Here is a 17,368-nt window from a genome sequence, read left to right as displayed (position 1 = left end):
GTCAGGCCACTCTGCCATAAAGCCCCGACTGGTGGAGGGCTGCAGTGATGGTTGACTTTCTACAACTTTCTCCCATCTCCTGACTGCATCTCTGGAGCTCAGCCACAGTGATCTTTGGGTTCTTCTGTACCTCTCTCACCAAGGCTCTTCTCCCCCGATAGCTCAGTTTGGCCGGACGGCCAGCTCTAGGAAGGGTTCTGGTCGTCCCAAACGTCTTCCATTTGAGGATTATGGAGGCCACTGTGCTCTTAGGAACCTTAAGTGCAGCAGAAATCTTTTTGTAACCTTGGCCAGATCTGTGCCTTGCCACAATTCTGTCTCTGAGCTCTTCAGGCAGTTCCTTTGACCTCATGATTCTCATTTGCTCTGACATGCATTGTGATCTGGAAGGTCTTATATAGACAGGTGTGTGGCTTTCCTAATCAAGTCCAACCAGTATAATCAAACACAGCTGGACTCAAATGAAGGTGTAGAACCATCTCAAGGATGATCAGAAGAAATGGAAAGCACCTGAGTTAAATATATGAGTGTCACAGCAAAGGGTCTGAATACTTAGGACCATGTGATATTTCAGTTTTTCTTTTTTAATAAATCTGCAACAATGTCAACAATTCTGTGTTTTTCTGTCAGTATGGGGTGCTATGTGTACATTCATGAGGAAGAAGAATGAACTTAAATGATTTTAGCAAATGGCTGCAATATAACAAAGAGTGAAAAATTGAAGGGGGTCTGAATACTTTCCGTACCCACTGTATATGGAGGAAGGTTCCCGCGCATCGCCGTACCTGTACGGCGCTTGTCGAGAGCGATCGTGGGGGCATGCATGTGCCCCCCATTCGCCAGCGGGGAAGCTGAACCGCGGGGCCAGCGGCCGCGATTGCCGCCAAAGCACCCGCGATAGCTGGAGAGAGAACGGCGGTCTGCTGCTGTAAACAAAGCGGGCTGTTCTCTCAGCAATCACAGGGCTCCTGTGTTCCTCCTATTTAGGAACACAGGTCCCTATGTTGACTCCATAAGCCCACCCCCCAGTTAGAAAACACATTTAACCCTTTGATCGCCTCTGGGTTAACCCCTTTCCTGCCAGTGTCCTTACTACAGTAACAGTGCATATTTCTAGCACCGATTACTGACGTAATGTCACCGGTCCCCCCCAAAAAGTGTCAAAAATGTCAGGTGTCCGGTCTGTCCGCCGCAATGTCGAAGTCCTGCTAAAAATCGCTGATCACTGCCATTACTAGTAAAAAAAAAAAAAAAATCTATTTTCCTGATACCCATCATATGCAATCCCTTGAGATGCCTTCTAGAGTATATTGATGATGAAATCCTTATCTAAAAATGCTCAGCTTTTTTTGGAGATTGGTGTTCTATTATGCCAAGAAATCCATACTTATGCAGTGGAAATCCTCCACTCCTACTGTAGCCTTTTGGCTGACATTGGTCAATCAGGCACTTCCACTATACAAATCGACTTATGAAGCTAGAGGCTGTCCTTGAAAATTCCATAAATTTTGGGATACTTGGGTGAACTCCCACTATATATCCTAATACATAGACAGAGATGAGATACTATCAATAAAAGAGTAACATTAATTTTGCCATAATACTATGTTAATGGTAGATAACTTGTTCACAGCTTACATGACCCTTGCTGTTATATGTGAATATTATGATTAATCCCTAACGTTCACAATGTATTATAGGATTATGCACTGATTCGACTATTCCTTCTCTATGTAATACTTTTGATGATATGTTTTGTACTTCTTTGTATATGTACAATAAAATTAACCTTTAAAAAATAAAAAACGGCAAATCTTCCCCCCAGTTTGTAGACGCGATAATTTTTGCGCGAACCAATCAAAATACACTTATTGGGATTTTTTTTTTTTAGCACAAATATGTAGCAGAATACAAATTGGCCTAAATTGATCAAAAAATTTGTATTTAATTTTTTTTTTTTTTTTTTTATTGGGAACGCAGAAAGTGAAAAATATTGCTTTTTTTTTTTCAGAATTGTCGCAAAAAAAAAAAAAAAAATTAAAAATCGCAGAGATGATCAAATACCACTAAAAGAAAGCACCATTTGTGGAAATGGAGCTTAGTTACTGTATGTTGCATGAAGCTGTATATTTGCAATATTTTAATTTTTGGTGAACTCATTTAATGAATCCAAGCTCCGCAAACTGAAATAACATGCACTGTATTGATTCATTCACACAAACTAACACTAACTACCAGCAAGAATAAGCCCTTACATTCTACATCGCACCCGTCATTTCAAATCCATCATGGCAGCGCCTGTTAGTGGGCATCCCCTCACCTGCTGCTGCCACATCCCTCACCTTGTTGGGTGACTGCCCCATCATTAGCCATCCAATTAAAGTGAATGGGACTGTAGGCGAGTCAACAGTGGGCCGGAGGAGCCGCTGCGGGACAGAGATGACAGTTGCTCTTCAAAAAATTGGATTCTTGCCTTACCGTAAAATCCTTTTCTCTTTCGTTCATTACCGACACAGCTCCAGAATCTTTTTAACCATTGGGTTATGCTGCCCCCTACAGGAGTAGGACACTAGGCAGGAAAAACTTTACCACGCCTATGGGGCAGTCCCAGGGGGGTGTACTCCCACACTCTGCTATATAGGCATTCTGTTTTGTTGCAAGCATTGTCAGAAGAAAAAGTAACCCAACTCAATAGAAGGGTGGATGCTGTGTCCGTCAATGAACATCAGAGAAAAGGATTTTACAGGAAGACAAAAATCCACTTTTCTCTATCTCTCATTGACTGCCACAGCTCCAGAACCTTCTTGACCATTGGAATGTTCCAAAGCAGTGGTAAACATGAGGTGTGGGAAAGGACACAGCAGATAATGCAATTCCCAAACGCTAAACAGTGAACATGGAGCTCAACCAGGAACAACTGGAGCTCACCTGAAAACATACACCCTCAAAGAGGACTAGTCCTCTCAAACAGCAGCCTGCAAAACCTTGTAATCAAAAGCAGCATACGCAGATGCCAGCACATCTACTTTGCAAAATTTTGTGAAAGTGTGCACAGACGACCAAGTGGCCGCCTTACAAAACACCTGCATCACTGACACCTGATGGCGGAAGGCCCAGGAGGCACTAAAAGCCAGTGTAGAATGCACCTTAACAAGGAAAGGAGGAACCTGACCCTTAGTTGAATAGGCCTGAACCATTGTCTGTCTGATCCATCTAGAAATGGTCGCAGCAGACGCGGCCAACACTTTGAGGTCCATCCGTAAGGACAAATAGCGAGTCCGATTTCCTAAAAGACTCCGTAGCCGCCAGGTACACTAACAGCCTGAACCACATCCAGGGAATGCAAAGCAATTTCCTAAGGATGCTTGGGCTTAGGGTAAAATTAAGGCAGTACAAGGTCTTCATTTAGATGGAAATCAGAAACAACCTTAGGGAGGAACGACTGACAAAGGCGAAGCACCACTATCTCTGTGAACCACCAGATAAGGTGGACATGACAACGCCCCCAGCTCTGACACCCTGCGCGTAGAAGGAATAGCCACCAAAAAGGCTACCTTCTGTGACAGCGTAAGCAGGGGAAGCTCCCGAATATTTTCAAAAGGAGGTTTGTGGAGAACAGACAGCACCAAAATTCAGGTCCCAAGGAGGCAACGGAGACCGCAAAGGGGGAGCCAGGTGGTGAACCCCCTGAATAAAGGTGCGAACCAAGGAATGGGTGGCCAGCGTTCGTTGGAAGAAGATCGCCAATGCCGAAACCTGGCCCTTGAGGGTACCCAAGGCCAAAAGCTGTTCAACCCCTTGCTGGAGGAAGGCAAAGATCAGAGCCACTGAAACGGAGCGAGGATGAACCCCAAAAGACTCACACCACTTGTCTCATTTGTCTTCAATCAAGGAGGTCCACGGAGCCGGAAAAAAAAGCAAAGACGTCCCCCCAGACACGGGTGAGGGCGCCCCTTCAGGCACAAGGGGGGTTTGTCTGCAGGTCTGGAAGGACCTGCTCTCAGCTTACCAGACCAGGTCCTCTTGGAACCACCTGTGGAGGTCCAGATAGGCTTAGATCCTTTGTCCTGAGATCCTGTGGGGCGAAAAGGATGCTTTTGAGCCAAGAAAAAAGGACCCCGTCTGCGACAAGACTCTTTGCCCCTGGTGGCCTGTGGAAGTAGAGTACTCTTCCCCCCTGTAAGACCCTTAATGAGGTAATCCAGGCAAGAGCCGAATAAGCAATCCCCCAACAAAGGGGAGATAAGGCCTTCTTAGAAGATTGGTCCGCCGACCAGTATTTCAGCCAGATCATGCGCTGAAGAACCACTGCTTTCACAGACAGCCTGGAGACTAGGGAAGCAGCATCCAGAGAGGCATCAGAGATAAACTGCAAACTCTGGACCAACTGGTCCGCCGGCTCTGCAAAAGGCAGGAGAAAGCGGTTCCCCCCTCCAGGTCTTGGTGCAAAAGTCTAGCCCACTCTGTCAGAGTCTGGGTCACCAAGGTAAATGGGTAATACCAGCCTAAGGACCGAACTGGCCATAGAAAACATATGGCGGGTCAATGCCTCAGCTCTTTTGTCAAAGGGATCTTTAAACACCGGAGACTCCTCCATTGGCATTCGAGTGGATTTATTCAGCCTAGAGACTTGAGAATCCATCACAGGTGGTACATTCCACTTTTTTAAAAGGTTCAAAAGGATATCGCCTAGCGAAACGCTTAGGCACTGCCACATTGCATTTTGGACAACCCCACTGACTCGCGACAATTTTGTCAAAGTAGGCAGGCAAACCTTCGCCGTTTTTGAGCCTTTATGGGTACCAAAGCATACCGGCCCCTCTGACAAAGCAGCAGCTGCATCCTCCATTTTTAAAGTTTCCCGCATCGAAATAAACAGTCCATCCACCAGCGCCTTTTCATGCGCGGCTGTAGTAGAAGGGGAATCATTCTCACTATCCGAGCACTCAGGGTGTGTGGATCCAGCAGGGTGACTCGCGTCCGCGGCAGCCAGATCAGACTCCGAATATGAGGAGACAGGAGGCCGCAGGTGAAGGAGGGGGGGGGGGGGGACGCTTTTTACTAGCCCGACTGGTCAGGACCTAATCTACCTTGGACACTAAAGACTGCAGGACCGCTGTCAGTGCAAACAGGGATTGTTGGGACCTAGGAGGGGCCCGCAGCCTCAGAGGGGATCAGGTGGTGAAATGTGCTCCAGGGACTCCATAAAGTTAACCAGATTAACAGTTTAAGAAAAAAAAAAAAAAATAGCACTGCAATGTGCCCCAAGCCGCACTAGAGGCGCTACAGGTCCCAGCACAACCAGCCACTGCCCCAGCAGAGAGGGAGAGCCCAAGGGCACCCACAGGGACTCCATCACCGGTTAGGCACAGACAAGGCATCAGAATACTGCACACCATGTTGCAATCCAAAGGAGAAAAAAGAAGTCCTGGAGTTAGCACTAGATGCCAAGGAGGGGCTCCCACCACTGAATTCACCACCCACAGGGCTCCAAGAACATGGCCACCGCTATTACTATTGGGAAACCACAAGAAAATGGCTGCCAGACTTCAAAAACATGGCCGCCTGATCTACACAGCCAGCCATCCACGGCAAAATGGCGGCACACACGGCTCCTAGGGGCCCACAGGTGACTCCAGAAAAAGCAATCAAGCAGCAAGGGGGGACCCTGGTAGGGGCCCCCCGCAGGGCAACTTCCCCTACAAATCGTGCGATCTGTTGCTGGAGGCGCGTCTCCCCCCCCCCCGCATCACCCATTTGACACCCCAAAACCACACCTGGACAGGTATGGGCCCCATAGGGGTGGGAGGAGCTCGGTGTAGGCCAATGGGGGATTGACATGTGGGGTTAACGATGGCGGGAAGGAGGGGAACCCGGGGGTCCCAGGAAGGGGCCCACGTCCACCCCAAGAGACCACCAAAGGAGAGAGGACCACCACTTACCATATCATGGGACTGGATGGGCCCCGCCTCGGACAGATCACCACTCCATCGGAATGGGGGTGCTGTCGGGCCAGGAGGCGTGCTGCGACCCAGGCCGAGACCAGGTTGTATGCGCCCTCGCGGGACGTTTAACTCGCAGGCCAGCCCCCGTCCAGAGAGGCTATGTCACAGCCGACCTAGAGCGGAGCCGAGGTCAGGGCGTGCTTGCTGGCCAGACTGGGGAGACCCTCAGGATCTCGATTATCCAGTCTGTCGCCTTGATTGAAGTTGTCACAGGAACAGTATACCCCCTGAGACTGCCCCATAGGCGTGGTAAAAAAAAAATTCACTGCCTAGTGTGCTACTCCTGTGGGGGGCAGCATAACCCAATGGTCAAGAAGATTCTGGAGCTGTGTCCATCAATGAACGAAAGAGAAATTATGATTAAAATTAAATCCCAAGTAAAAGGCTTGAACTGTGATTCAAATTGACTTGATTTGAATCAAATCCACACTGTTCATAGAACGCATATACTATTCCTTCCCAAAATACAAAATGTTTTGTGACTGGAGGACAGGCAGATGAATGACATGATTTGCTTCATTTTTGCATCCTGCAAAAGAATGGAATGAGTTCCATGAAAGAGGCATGCAAAAGGGGAGGAAGATCAGAAATGTTCTCCCCATTTCAGCTGAACAACCTTGCTGTATAGCAAAAAAAAATATAACCAAACTTCAGCTTTAAAACTGGCATGCTGCTGACAAGTTAAAGTGAAACTCCAGGCAAATAAAGTTTAATTTATTTAAACAGTATGAACTTCAAAATCAATCTTATATTTAGTATGTAAAGTTATATGTTTTCTAAAGATCACCTATGCCTTCTTTGAGTCTGAAACATTACCTTTAAAAGCAGGAGGAGATGCTTACACAACACCATACTGTCTTAAAATGTATAAATAGGTTTACGCTATCCATTTATTATCTGTACCTGGGCTGGAGAAGGCTTCACTCCTTCCAAAGGACAGCAAACTTTGTTATACTTCTGTTTCTGCACAAACAGCCATGGCAATAAGGCTTTGTTAGTATTTCCTATCTCCCTGGAGGAAGAAAAAAAACACATTCAATATTTTAGGCAGAAAATAAAAAATCCTAGTTAATATAGCGATCTGTATGCTAAAGCTTGTGTTTAATTCAACTAGAAAGAGCACTTGAATTTGACTCTATATTATACTTCTGTACTCCCCTGTACAATAGCACTTAAACTGGGAAAAGGATGGAGAGCACTCTGAGCCAGTTAGGCTCTGCCACTACCACATGAACATTATGGTAGCTGGAAAGAGAAGAGGAATGACCACATCAGTTTGCAGCTGCTCGATCACTGTCCAATCAGCAGGGGAAAAAAGTGTGTTCTGGACCAAGCCCTGTTGCTGCAGTAGAAGTTAAGGACCTAGGTGTACTGCATGGCAGTGCTGCTTGGATTACAAGATGGCCTGAACAGAATTACAAATCATTTTTCAGGCAAGACATTTTCCATTTATGGATTTAATTTGTGGATCTAGCTCCTTGCTCAAAGTTCTGCTTGAAATGGAAAAAAAAAAAAAATACTGCCACCTTGCACTGCTCTTTAATCTTGGGTCACATGACAGCTTTTCCTGCAAGGCAGGAGGCAAGGCAGTTATGTCTCATCCCATTTCAATGATAGACATGCACACACCCCAGCAAGATTAAGGCTGGCCATACACAGAGTGAATTTGTTGCAGGAAAGAAATTTGCTTGAGCCCCCCATTAACACCTAGAGTGTTGATGAGGGAACCTTTCCTGCCAGGCCACCGTCTTCTCCCAGGAGAGGGGGGTTAGAGGGAGAGCGGGGGAAGCCTTCCCTGCCAGGAGAAGACAGTGATTATTGCCAGAGGCTATAGCAGGTAAAACCCGGCATGCTGATTGTACCCCAAGTTGTTTGATCAACTTGGTACATTTAGCCATGTATGGCCTGCCTTAAATTTTAATTCCAGAGACCAGGTTTTGACTTCATGCCAGAAACATCCCTAGCCATGCTGTTTGCAACATGATTTATAAAAACAAGGCAGTGGAAACATTTACTTTGTTAGCCTTTGGAGAACATGTTCACATTCTTGTTCCTTCATTTTAAGTTGCTCTTCATATGGAACTTGCCACAAAGGTGTCACCACATCAGCAATGTGTTTACTGAGAGGCTCCTCTTCGGCACTCTCCTGTGCAGCAGGACGCTTGTAAGCAGGTTGTTCCTTGTCATCTTCCCGTTTTCTTTTCTTCATTATGGGATCTGCTTTTGGTTTTGCAAGCCGAACACTTAGGGCTCGGTTTTTCCACATTGCTCCATGTATGACCTTCATAGCTTTATCTCTTTCCTCTTCACTTTTAAAAGTCACAAATGCAAAGGTTTGTTTCTTAATGAGCTTTATTTTATGAGGATTTAATCCATATTTGGCAAGAAATTTCTTAACATCGTTAAAGCCTATATACTTTGGCAAATTCTGTATTTCTACTTTGTAAATCTCGGATGTGAACAGATCATCTTTGATATATCTGTAAATTCCAGTGTCATCAGCATCCATGGTACTGTTATTTACTGTAGCTGCACTGTCAGATACTGCAGCAAATTCCCCATCATCACCTTCATCTGGTCCCGGATCACCTGTGCTGAACACCTTTTCAGCTTTAACTTTTTCCTCTCCCTTGTTCTCATTTTCAATGTTGCTAGATTGTTCTAGTTGTTTAGGACAGCTTGTATCTGCCTCCAAACCTTCCATTCTTTTTTCAGTTCTGGAAAACAAACATTTAGGAGAAATCAATTGTAATTAATAGTCTTTTCTGGCTGATTTCATCAATATGGCGTACCAAGCATTTTTTTTTTTTTTACTACAGTGAAAAAAAAAAAAAAAAAACTGCCGACATAATATAGACTACTAGGGAGGAGAAGTGCCACAATGGTCCAGCCAAATGAGAAGCAGATCTGCACGCCTTGAAGCCGGATGTTAACCATAATGGCCACACACATTATGCATATCCCCCAGCAGCCACTACTATAAAGCCACATGAACAGTACCATTCCCCACTTGTTTAGTGATTCCACATGCACCAGTTTTAATGCGTGCTTTCTAGCAATTATTCAAGCCCAGGAGCTGATCAATTCAGCTTTTGGCTAAGTGCTAAAAACTTTAGCTGCCACTAGCAGCCAGCGCTACAGTATCCCCCGCCCCACTAGGAGCCCTGGAAACCCCTGACACCAGGAGTAATTTTTCATTACATTTGTCATTTTTGAACCGGTACATGGGACTCAACTTATTAATGGCACCATCAGAATTAGAAAAAGCTCTGTAAAAGTGCGATGATAGACCTTCGAAGAGGTCGATTTCCTAGGTTTAAGCAGCATAGCAATAGGGGAGTCAGAGACCCTAAACTCTCAGGACTTCGGGCTTTAACAGCCAAGTCATCAAAACCAGTGACCAGGAGTCAAAGAAAGTACCAAGTCCATCAAGAGTAGTTTTGTCCCTCGCGAAGCAAAAATCCACAGTCGAGGGAAGTCAAATATCAGTTGGAACTGCTCCCGGGGGTCACCATTGCATCCACTGCAAAGGCCCTTGTATCCTCTAATCCTGGCCACAAACCTATCGATCTTGTTGAAGTGGGCTGCCAGCAGATCGATGGCCAGTGTTCCCCAATGTTGATAAGGTGTCCCAGAACACTTTGGGATGAAGAGATCATTCCCTCACAGACAATGAGAAAGTCTGTCTACTCTGGGAACGTGGCCAAGCCTTTGAGCCCAAGACAAAATTAGGTCTGCTTCTGTAGGAGTCATGCAGCTTCTGGTGCTGCCCTGATATCCTTAGCTGTGGCTTTGTCTGACTGAACTCTCGTTGGTTGTCCCTGAAGCTGGTCAGTCCATTACAGCAGGAAAAGGCTAATAGCCCTTAGCTTGAGAATGTTAATGGCTAGTCCCATGAGGACCCCCTCAAGGGCAATTTTCTATGGACTGTTTTTGTCGATACGGACGCCACCCAAAAGACTGGCATTTGTCATACGAACCATCCACGATGACAGGAGAGAGAGAGAGAGAGAAAAAAAAAAAAAAAAAAGAAGACTTCCACGATTCTAGCGCAGGGCTAGGTGGCCATGATATCCCGGCCTCAAGAGACAGGCACATGGGCCAGTGAAGAGATGGAGGTAGTTTGTCCCATGCACACTGAGCTGCAGAGGTCTGGAGTGAAACTGGGTACAAAATCACACCTTGAAGAAGGCCACCGTGAGGCTCATTACTCACCCCCCTTGTTGCAACAATGCAATCAAAGACCAGGCAGATTCCAACTGGAACTTTTAGAACCACAAGAAGGTGTTGAGAAACTTGAATAAAAGCTCCGAAATAGACTTCCGGTTCCGGCGCCCATGTGAAAGGCTGCGTGGGACTGCGGCTCCGGCAACACCCGCATATAAAACCGCTCACCGCGGTCCATACGAGCCTCCCAACCCTGCGATACTCACCTCCTTCATCTGGGGGATCACGCAGGATGGACCGGTTCCTTCACCACAGCGGCACCTCCGCCCCACCGCAAATAAAGCCCGCGGCTTCAACTTCGGCCTACATGGAAGCGGACATAGCGGATGCTGCCCCTCTGTCCTCGGCAGCTTTACAAGATTAGTCCCCAACTCCATTGCCTGACACCCAAAATAGCCTCCCTGGAGCAGGCAGTGGCTAGCCTCCTCTCTCCCACCATAACTGAGGCTGTGGATAAAGCCATTGCTCAGGGGATGGCTCAGCTGCAAATGGAAATGTGGGAACATTCTCGCAGACTAACGGACCTTGAGCACAGGGTATCTGATATGGAAGATGAAATACAGGGGTCTTTCTCCATGGACCAACAAGCCAGACAGACCCAACATTATCTCCTGGACAAATTGGATGATTTGTAGAATCGATCCAGGAGGAATAACCTCCAGATCATAGGTCTCCCTGAATCCTATGGAGCTGACACCCTGCTGGATCTAGCCATGACTCGCCTTCCCCTGGCCCTGGGGATCAATACCACATGCACCGTGGTACGGGCTCATCGCCTGGGGGTCCCATCGCAAGAGAGACGCACCCCCTCGCCCTGTCATAGTGAGATACCTCAACTATATGGACAGACAAAATGTCCTCAAATCATTTCGGAACTCGAAATCATTCCAAATTGATGGCCACAAATTGCTGGTTTTTGCAGACTACTAGCAGGAGGTGACCAAGCGTAGAAAGGCTTTCCAACCACTGTGCAGGCCCTATACCACAAGGCCATCAAATTCACCCTGGTGTATCCTGCCACTTAACGTCTGTCGGACTTGTCAGGGGAACAAAACTCCACACACCCCCCCCTCCCCCCCCCCCGATGAAGCTTCCCAGTTTCTCCACCGCCACTTCAATATCCAAGTGGAACCTCCAACTACTCCCTCCCCCCAGCGCCCCCAGGGTGCCAGAGAACAGAGGAGCACAAGGAAAGACCCGGTGAAAAAGCAACGCAGCAATGGCTCCTCATCCCGCCACAGGCAGGTTATCTTGTGCTTGCCCATCTCTCTTATGGTGAACTCTGCCGCGGCAGAAGCTCCTTCAACTGCTTCATATCCTTTTTTATTATTGTGTAGTTGGACTACCTGTGCTCATACTCATGCCTAGTATGCTCCGATATGCACGGGTTCTGTGGGTGATGTTTATTTCTGATATTATTAAGTGATAAGTGTATTCCCAGTGTATCAGCTGCCACTAATGTTCCTTTCTCATCCATCTATTTAGGTTGTTACTGATATTTCCAGAAAACACAGCCTTCCTGTTTTCTAGAATTCGGCGCTACCCCAGACTCCTATGGTCTACATTTCAGAAAAGTCAAAGAGCCGGCCTTTGCCGTACAATCGCTGTCTGAAATGGACGCCGATCATCCGAGTAACCGGTAACGCTGTCCGTCCGCTTTTTTCCTCATGTAAAAATACATACGAAGTCTATGCTTTTTATGGTTCATGCCCTTTACCTTCTTTCCCAAGCCCCTGTTGGGTTACTGCTCCCCTTACCTCTCCAAATGTCGTTGCTAGATGTACCTTCCCCTACTTTGCACACCAGGTGGTTCTCAAACCTTTGGCGCCTGTCCAATCTGACCGGCAGGGAATAACGGAATTTTTGTAAAATCTTACCTGTAAAATTCCTTTCTCTGAGTCCTCCGACAGTCGCCGCCTCTTCATATTCGTCACATATGGGGTATTAGACTTTGCTCCGAAGGAGTAGCTAGGCAACAGAATATGTTAACAATAAAGCTTTTAACATATCCCACCCTCAAGGGGTGGTCCCCTCAGTCAATACCCTCCTACTTCCTGCAACCATATCTCAGTTTTAGTGGAATAGCAGTAGAGTATACAACCAAACCCCAAAAGAGGGGCGGGGGCGGCGACTGTCGGAGGACTCAGAGAAAGGAATTTTACAGGTAAGATTTTACAAAAATTCCGTTTTCTCTTACGTCCTCCGACAGTCGCCGCCTCTTCATATTCGTCACATATGGGGACGTCCCAAAGCAGTGCAAACATGAGGGGTGGGAAACGCATCCGCGCCGAAATGCAACGCAGTCTCCGCATCAAAGAAAGGAACCTTACCAAAGGAAGGAAACCAGCTGGGCAACAGCAAAAAACAAGTGCTCAACAGGAGCAACAACCCAGGAAAAGACAAAAAAACCAGGGGATACAAAAAACTATCCCAACAGCCAGGAGTCCCCAACAAGGGACCCTAGGGAACAGCCGCACTAAGAACCTTGCGGCCAAAGGAAGCATCCGCCGATGCCTGAACATCTACTTTGTAGAATTTTGTGAAAGTGTGCACGGTCGACCAAGTCGCCGCCTTACACACCTGGGCTACAGAAGCCCCATGACGACAGACCCAAGACGTACTCAGAGATCTAGTAGAGTGCGCCTTCACAGGCACAGGGGGAACCTTCCCCTGCAAAGCATAGGCCTGTTCAATGGTCTGCCTGATCCATTTGGCGATGGTAGAGGCCGAAGCCGCCATGCCCTTCCGAGGACCCTCTGGAAGAACAAACAAGGAGTCCGTCTTTCGAAAAGACTCAGTCGATTTAAGGTAAACCCTTATAGCCCGAACAACATCCAGAGAATGCAATCTCACCTCCTTTGGATGTTTAGGCTTCGCGCACAACGAAGGCAAGACAATATCCTCATTAAGATGGAATTCCGAAACTCGTTTCGGAAGAAACGAAGGATTAGGTCGCAAGACCACCTTATCCAAATGAATAACCAGGTACGGAGACTTGCAGGACAAAGCCGCCAGCTGCGACACTCTGCGAGCCGAAGTGATCGCCACCAAAAAGGCAACCTTTTTGGACAACATAGACAACGAGATCTCCCTGATCTGTTCAAAAGGAGCACGTTGTAACACAGATAGAACGAGATTCAAGTCCCAAGGGGGCAGAGGATCCCGCCTAGGGGGGACCAGATGCCGCACACCCTGAACAAAGGTGCCAACCAAGGAGTTGGAAGCCACGGGACGTTGAAACAGAACGGCCAGTGCAGACACCTGACCCTTTATCGTAGCCAGCGCCAAACGCTGATCAACACCCGTTTGAAGGAAAGACAGCACACGGGAAACCGAGTACGTGCGGGGTGAAAACCCCCTGGACTCACACCAGGCAAAATAGGCCTTCCAAGTACGGTAATAAACCTTCCCCGAGGAAGACTTCCTCGCGTTGATTAAAGTATGAACGACCTCCGGAGAGAGACCCCTCTCCTTCAGGACCTCGGTTTCAACAGCCAGGCCGTCAAAGCCAGCGACTGTAAAGCAGGATGGTATATCGGTCCTTGAGACAGTAGATAGTCTCGAAGAGGCAGACGCCACGGGGCGTCGACCGCCAGATTCACGAGGTCTGCGTACCAGGACCGGCGAGGCCAGTCCGGTGCCACAAGAATCACCGTGCTGCGTTCCGAGTGTAACCTGCGAAGGAACCTGGACAGCAACTGAATCGGTGGAAACGCGTACATCAGCCTGTACTGATGCCACGGGGCCACTAACGCGTCCGACGCGTCTGCCCGAGGGTCGCGCGTCCTTGCCACGAACCTTCTCACCTTGTTGTTGAGACGAGACGCGAACAGGTCCACATCTGGAAGACCCCACTTCGCGCACAACATCTGGAAGACAGCCGGGTGGAGAGACCATTCCCCCTGATCCAGGGTCTGGCGACTCAGATTGGAGCCGCCTGCCAGTTCTCCACCCCCGGAATGTGAACCGCCGTTATCGCCGGGACATGAGTCTCGGCCCAAGACAGAATGTCGGCCACTTCTCGAGCCGCTCGGGCACTCCTGGTGCCCCCTTGGTGGTTGATGTAGGCCACCGCCGTGGCATTGTCCGTCTGCACCCGAACCGGGCAGCCCTGCAGCCGGTCCGTCCAGCGATGAAGACAGAGACTTATCGCACGCAGTTCCAGAATGTTGATCGGAAGGGAAGACTCCCCCTCCGACCAAGTCCCCTGGGCGGACAGAACGCCCAGAACTCCACCCCAGCCCGACAGGCTGGCATCCGTGGTGATTACCGTCCACGAGATCGGACGAAACGACTTGCCCCCGGACACCAACGGGGACTGGAGCCACCACAGAAGGTTTTCTCTGGTGCGATGACTCAACGAGATTTGAAGATCCAGAGATTGAGGTCGCCCGTCCCACCTGGACAGGATCTCCGTTTGGAGACCCCGCGTGTGAAACTGGGCGAATGGAATCGCCTCGAAGGCCGAGACCATCAATCCCAGACATCTCATACACGTCCGCAGAGACGAGTGCGGAACGTCCCTGAGGGACCTGACTTCCTCCTGGAGAGTCCTGAGTTTGTCTTCCGGCAGGAAGACCTTCGCCTGCACCGAGTCCAGAATCATTCCCAGATAGGGAAGGCGAACCGACGGACTCAGTGTCGACTTTGGAAAACTTATCGTCCAACCAAACTCCTGCAGAGTTTGCATCGTGACAGACAGGTCCTTCTCCAGACCCTGGCTGGTCGCAGACCGAACCAGAATGTCGTCCAGATACCCCAGGACAGAAACGCCCTGTGCCCTCAATAATGCCAGAACCGGTGCAAGCACCTTGGTGAAGACCCGCGGAGCCGAGGCGAGACCAAAGGGCAACGCCACGAACTGGTAGTGATCCTCCGCAATGGCAAATCGAAGGTATCTCTGGTGACCCTCGAAAATGGGGATGTGAAGATACGCATCCTTCAAATCGATGGAGGCCATGAATTCCCCCGGAACCAGGGCAGCCACCACCGACCGCAGGGATTCCATGCGGAACTTGCGAACCCGCACAGAGCGGTTCAGAGCCTTCAAGTCCAGAATTGGACGAACCTTGCCCTCCTTTCTGGGCACGGTGAACAGATTGGAATAAAACCCCCGAAACCTGTCCCGATGAGGCACCGGAACCACCACTCCCTGAGCCCTCAGGTCCCGCACCGCCAGGTGCAGGTCCCGCAAGCGCTCTGGAGACAGTTGAAGATTTGAGGGAAAAAATCTGCTCTCCGGCCGAGAGAGAAACTCGATCTTGTAACCAGATCGAACGATTTCCTGAACCCATCTGTCCCGCACACGGGCCAACCAGGGCTGAAGAAAACCGAGCAAGCGTCCCCCCACCCCAAAACTGGGTGAGGGCGCCCCTTCAGGCCGAACTGTTATGGGCTGCAGATCCGGATTGGCCGGACTTCTGTTTACCAGACCAGGGCTTCTTCTGAGAGCCTTGACCTTTGAACGGTTTGCCCTTGTAGTGCAGCCGAAAGGCACGAAAGGACCCCTGAGGGGGTCGAAAATTAGCATGCTTCTTCCCAGAAGCCCCCTTAGCCTTGGGGAAATGGGGCAAGAGAGTGCTCTTACCCCCGGTGATCCCCTTAATCAACACATCCAGGGACTCCCCAAAAAGGCGAGACCCATCATAAGGTAGATTGGCCAAGGTCTTACGTGAAGATTGGTCCACCGACCAACATTTTAACCAAACCAGGCGGCGAGACAACACCGCCACGCTGTGCACACGTGCAGCCAACGGAACCAGGTCCAGGTCCGCATCACACAGATACATGACACCCTGGTGGATTTGATCCACCATATCCAGGGTCGCCGGCGAGGCCGAGTCGGCCACTAGGACGCGCCTAAGCATCTGCATCCAACTTGCGATCGCCTGGGCCGCCATGAGAGAAGCAAACAGAGCCTTAAGCATAGAACCCGTAACAGAATAAGTATGACGGGCAAGAGATTCCAGTCTCCTATCCGTGGCATCACGGAACACAGGGGGAATCCTCTGCAGGAATCGCAGTGGCTTTGTTCAAAACCGCAATTCCGTGATCCACTGGGGGAGGCACACACCACCTTTCATCAGTGGAAGGCGAAAAAGGATAACGCAGCTTGAATCTACTTGGTACCGCAAAAGGTTTGCGCAGATTGCGCCATTGACCCTTAACAGCGCGCTGAAAATCATCATTGCAGGGAAAAACCTGCGGCGTCCTGCGTTTCCTCTGCGTCCCATAAGCCGCCAAGGCAGCGGGGGGACACACTTCGTCCTGCAAACGCAGCGTTTGCTTAATGGAAGCAATCAACTCATCCATGATTGCAAGCTCTTCAGGCGAGCCAGGGGGAGAATTATCAACCCCCTCAACTTCAGCCTCCACCTCAGACCCCACTAGATCAAGAGAGGAGCGGGACCCCGATAAGGAGGCCCCCGCCATAACAGCCCCATCACCTTCACCCTCAGAATCAGAGGAAAGAGCAACTCTGGGCCTTTTAGTAGATTGAGCAGCCACCAGCATTTGCACCTGAGCAGCAAGGCCAGCCACAATAGTGGCTAAATCCCCCCCTGGGGGGGAAACAGCGGTCCCCTGGCTTTCCACCAATACTGTAGGAAATTTGCCCTCCTGAGAATCCATTGCCCCTGTAATGCCAGACAACAAAGGGTTAACTGCCCCTTTTAAGCAAGCGCGGCAAGCGCAGCCCACCGCACCACACTCAAGCACAATGAGACCCCCACAGGGAATATGCAAACTGAACACAGGCAATGGATAGCAAGAACAGAAGGATAAAACCTGAGGAGACCCTCGCCGCTGTTGCTGCCTCGATCGGTGTTCCTGGAAAGAGGAAGTGATGCTGCCAGGGCGCTCTATGTAAGCCTATGGAGGCTACAAGAAAATGGCCGCCATGCATGTAAAACATGCGGCCGGAGCGAGTGTAGGCAAAATGGCGTCGTTTGGCGCCGAAACCGCCGCTTCACAGTGCATTAAAACACACATTACATTCCAATATCAGAATACACGTCAGATCGCCACAGCGATCGCTGTATATGCCCAAACATGCCAAAAAAAACATGCCCCACAGCACACAGCTTCTCACACTGACCAGTCTGACACACACAGTGTCATACAGCTCCCCCCCCCCT

General features: G+C 49.2%; 1 protein-coding gene across 1 annotated transcript in view; it reads right to left on the bottom strand.

The window, feature by feature from the left end:
- TRMT2A (tRNA methyltransferase 2 homolog A) overlaps positions 1-17,368 on the bottom strand; it is a gene marked incomplete at its 5' end in the record, with an annotated part of 103,206 nt that overhangs the window by 64,213 nt on the left and 21,625 nt on the right. The window contains 2 exon segments of the mRNA XM_082243886.1: positions 6,909-7,017; positions 8,021-8,722. Coding sequence (XP_082100012.1) covers positions 6,909-7,017; positions 8,021-8,722 — 811 coding nt within the window.

The sequence above is a fragment of the Pelophylax lessonae genome (assembly GCF_965119305.1).
Source record: "Pelophylax lessonae genome assembly, chromosome: 1".
NCBI lineage: Eukaryota > Metazoa > Chordata > Amphibia > Anura > Ranidae > Pelophylax > Pelophylax lessonae.
This window is presented reverse-complemented; position numbering and strand designations above follow the sequence as displayed.